The following is a 4665-nucleotide window of genomic DNA, read 5'->3' as shown; positions in this document are numbered from 1 at the left end:
GTTTTTTTTTTTTTTTTTTTTTTGGGAGCTAAATTAATTAAAAAAAAAAAAAAACTCCACTTTTTTGAATAATAGTTTTAGGATTTAATAAATACATAAATAAATACATAAATAAAAAAAATCTTATTATTTGTTTTAAATAAAACAATTAACATCTTATTTTAAGCGATGTTTTAAAAAATAAATAAAATTTTTAATTTTGGTTTAGATATTAAAAATATTTTATTAAAAAATGTATTAATGTAATGTGTAAATGTAAATTTCGAAAATTGTATTAATTTTAAAGTTGTGTAATAAATGAATAATCTTCTAATTTTGTATTTAATAAACCTTTTGAAGATTTAAGATAGGAAGTCGAAGGAGAAAATTTATAGAGTTCAACAACCATGAATTTGTAATCTAATTGGTAATGATGCATTAAAAAGAATGTACCTAACATTTTATTGTGGTTATTTAGCGTAATGTTTTTGAAAATTTCGTGTGCAGATTTGGATGATTTTGAGTTTTGATTCAATGCTGGACGAGTCCCTCGTGGATGGACGATTGCAGAGTTCGGTTATCTACCTCATTGTCTCTCTCTCTATCTTCCGCCATGGATAAACACCAGAAATTCTTAATTCTTATTAACTCTTCAATCTGAAAATCCCATTCTTTAATCATACTCTCAAATCTCAGATCTGTCGAGTTACCCGTGATACTCCATTTCTCCTGTTTCTTGTGATCTCCTTTGTCAGACCGATTTGGGCAGAATCGAATGAACTTCCACTCTTTCTTTTTCGAGTAAGAGGAGCGTTTGCTTGCTGGGGTTGGATGATTGAATATGCAAATGGCTCAGTACAGGCAGTCGGGGACGGACAGAAATGGACCACCGTTCCATTCCACCAACAATGGCGTTGCCGATCACGTTGCGGTGGGAATTCGTTCTGCGCCGTATAAACAGGCTAGGGCTCGTAGGTCAGCTCGCTCCGATAAAGGCAGAGGGATCTCAATTGGGGCGATTATCTTTGTGCTCTCTCTTGTTCTTGTCGCTACCGTCTTAGCTTATTACTATTTATTGAGAGACACCAAAGGTCAGTTTTACTTTATCCTTTCTTGTTTTTGAGTTTCTGGCGGAGAGAGCAACGTACAGTACGGATTTGGAATTGGAATGTTAGGGATGTAGAAATTTACTTCTTCTAGTTCAATGGGTTTAGCTCAATCTTCCATTGGTAATGATATCAGTTGGTCCTCATGCACTTAGCGAGCCTTTCTATTTTCCCCCTGACTTGAATACCTATTGGTCCCTTTGAAATAACTATTTGCCACCTCCCCCAATCTAGAATGTGTTTGTTGCAGAGAATTAATGTGTAATCCGAATGTCAAATGTTTTGAATGGTGGTCTGTTTGTTTACCCTCGTATTTTGCTGATGTGATTGTCTGGTTTTCGTCATTGGGTTCATTTCTGTTTATTCTCTGGTTACAGAAGTCCTTGTAAATCTAGGTAGCCTTTAACTGATTGATAATGCATTGATGCAGAGATTAGTAACTCTAACGTAGAGGATGATGACTTCAAGAACGACCCTGATTTTCTTGCAAATGTTACTCGGACAGAGACAACCAAGGTCAGGTTTGGTAAAGGGTTAGTTGTGCATGGGCGTGATTCGAGGTATTGGGATGGTGATGATAGGAGAAGGGACCAAGATTACAATGAGGATGTGGTGGAACATAGGAGTACTACCAAAAAGGCTACTGAAAAGGGTGACGTTCCAGCAAAAGTAAGTGAGGGCCGCAGAGAATCATCCCTTGAACATTCTCAAAACAGTTTAGACAGGAAAGACAGTGGACTATATAATGAAGCTGGCCGAAAGGAGTTGAGGAAGTATGAAGCTGAATACGAGGCTTCAGTAAAGACCTCAGGTCAATTGGAAAAAGAAGGAAATGAAGACGACCAGGTATCTGATGACGATGATTTGGAAAACTGGAGTGACATTATTGATACCGGAGATGAGTATGGACATGGAAGTGATAATCAAAATCCTGCTATGGAAGAAGATGATGATACAGAACGTGAGAAAGGGGACCTTTCTGATGCAGCAGGTTTAACAGAGGAAGATTCCGGGAAATCGTTTAATGTTGTTGAAAATGGAAAACCCCATAATGATGACCACGGGAAATCCCTCAATGTGCATGATGGAGAAACCAAGTATCAGCAAGATGATGAGAATGTTAAGGCTACCAACCATTCATTTGATGAGGATTATACGTTGAGTTCCCAAAATTCTGATAAGGTTAATCAAAACTCCAAACATGTTAGTGTCACTATTGGTCAGCATACAAATAGGTCAAAAATGGATTCGACAAAAAAGCCAAAGCATCGAAAAGGTACTGCTAGGTGAAAAAGGAGAGGATTTAATGGATCATATATAAAACAGTTTCTTTCTAGATTTGGAGTTTGATGAACTCTTCCATATGCATATCAGAATAAGTAATCTTGATATGCGTTAGCTTTGAGTATTATGCATTGATGACTGGAATATGACATTTTACTTTTCTACTTTTGTTATAGGATCCGAAATAAAATGTTCTGTAAAATGATATTTTGATACTCTACTGGCAGGTTCATCATGTGAGATAAAGTTCTCGAACTCTACTGCACAAATTCTTGAACCTTTGGAAAATAAAAAATTTGTTAGATTCACTTTGCAATACACCAAGACAGAAGAAAAGCCAAGCAATCAAGAAAAATGGATGCCTAGATTTGCAGGGCATCAGACTTTGCAAGAACGAGAGACATCATTTTATGCACAGGATCAAAAGATAAATTGTGGCTTTGTGAAAGGTCCGGAAAGCTTTCCAAGTACAGGTTTTGATCTGGCAGAAGATGATTCGAATTATATCAGTAGCTGCCACATTGCCGTGATCTCCTGCATTTTTGGGAATTCGGACCACCTGAGATCACCTACTGGGAAAACGGTATAATATTTCTTTCTCTTTCTAGTTAGCACTTCGCATTCAATGTTTAATTCTTAATCAACCGATAGAGGAGTTGAAATGTAAAATGAAAGATGACAGGTTCTGATTCTACAGTGTACTTTTTCTCCCGTCTTCAGAAATTCTGCCTGTCCATGATCAAACTATTATGCATTGTATACGATGGTCTCATGCTATATATGTTATTGGTCATATCACAAAATTGGAAAGCCATGCTGTTTAACTGCTTTTAACAAAATTTGTGACTATTTCTCTGAGATAGTATTTGAGATGAGTATTCGTTCTTTTTGAGATTTCAGCTTAATGAAGTTTTACTCAATGTTCTCTTTATCTACGCCTCCTATATTCTGCTTCTTCCATTGATATTCTTCTTCTTTGCTCGTGAACATCTTTCCCTGTTTTGCTTGTGTATGCATGTAAGTCAAAGATTTACGACTTTATGTTCCTAACAATCTCATATTATTTATGAACATATCATATGTTATGGTAGACAGTAGTTGAGTCCAGTTTGCCTTTGTTTCAGGTTTCTCGTTTTTCGAGAAAAAATGTCTGCTTTGTTATGTTTATGGATGAAGTTACCTTGGAGACTCTTTCAACAGAAGGTCAAACAGTGGATAGGATGGGTTTTATTGGAGTATGGAAGATTGTTGTGGTAAAAAATTTACCGTACACTGATATGAGAAGAGTTGGGAAAATACCAAAATTGTTGGCACATCGAATTTTTCCTTCCGCAAGGTGAGATTACAACAATATTTAAAAAATGCTGCCTATTCTCCTTACCGTGAGCTTTAGAGTGTTCTTCGTTCTTTCTTCCTTTCTTCCTTTCTTCCTTTCTTCCTCTTTTTGTTTTGTTTTTATTTTTTTGAAGTAGAATGTATATTTCTTTATTTATTTCTTGTTAGAAACGATTTTTTTGATAATGAAACTACTACGTAAGAGAACCCCTGGATTTTTCCAGTGTAGAAGTACTCTTTTCTTTCTGTTCTTCTATTAGAGAAAAACCATCTTATCTCTTTCATTTCAGATTTCCTGTAGGGTAGGTGTGGGTTGTTTGTCCTAATGCGCTTGTAATTTGCAATTTTAGTTTTAAGATAACAAAAGGCTTGTGTATCCATGAACGCAAAGAATTCATTTTCCTGTTATGTATTCCAAAATCTGGTCATAGCTTATTTACGTTAGAATCAACAACAATTTGAGGAATTTATTGTGGGATTACGGTACTTGGAAAATTGGGTTCGCATTTCTGCCTTCCTTTTTGCTTGAACTATTTTGAAGGTATTCGCCTAAAGTTTTCGATTTGTTATTCTGAATTCTAATTTAGATAATTGGTTATTTTGTGAGAACAAAATTCAACACTTGGTGTCTAATTTTTTGCAAACTTTTCTCAGGTACTCAATCTGGTTGGATAGTAAGTTACGGCTTCAATATGACCCTCTGCTAATCTTGGAATACTTCTTGTGGCGAAAGGGTTATGAATTTGCAATTTCAAATCACTACGACAGACATTGTGTATGGGAAGAGGTGGCTCAGAATAAGAGATTAAACAAGTATAACCATACTATCATAGATCAACAATTTGCCTTTTACCAGGCTGATGGATTGAAGAGGTTTAATGCATCGGACATTAAGAAGCTTCTTCCCAGCAGTATGTTGTCAACAACTTTTTCTTGTTTTTTTTTTTTTTTTTTTTTGGAG

The 4665-nt window shown here is 35.6% G+C and overlaps 1 protein-coding gene across 3 annotated transcripts in view; it reads left to right on the top strand.

Moving 5' to 3' along the window:
* Window positions 1-318: 318 nt before the first annotated feature.
* The window catches only part of LOC111444931, a 7021-nt gene continuing 2674 nt past the window's right edge, over window positions 319-4665 (top strand). For all 3 annotated transcript variants that reach the window (XR_002710761.1, XR_002710760.1, XM_023083074.1), the window contains exons 1-6: window positions 319-406; window positions 487-1070; window positions 1516-2361; window positions 2597-2952; window positions 3494-3705; window positions 4359-4615. Coding sequence is in view for 1 of the 3 variants with exons in the window: in XM_023083074.1 (XP_022938842.1) it covers window positions 821-1070; window positions 1516-2361; window positions 2597-2952; window positions 3494-3705; window positions 4359-4615 (1921 nt within the window). In the remaining 2 variants the exon portion in view is untranslated. The remainder of the gene's footprint in view (window positions 407-486; window positions 1071-1515; window positions 2362-2596; window positions 2953-3493; window positions 3706-4358; window positions 4616-4665) is intronic.

The sequence above is a fragment of the Cucurbita moschata genome, unplaced genomic scaffold (assembly GCF_002738365.1).
Source record: "Cucurbita moschata cultivar Rifu unplaced genomic scaffold, Cmos_1.0 Cmo_Scf00007, whole genome shotgun sequence".
Taxonomy (NCBI): Eukaryota; Viridiplantae; Streptophyta; class Magnoliopsida; order Cucurbitales; family Cucurbitaceae; genus Cucurbita; species Cucurbita moschata.
This window is presented reverse-complemented; position numbering and strand designations above follow the sequence as displayed.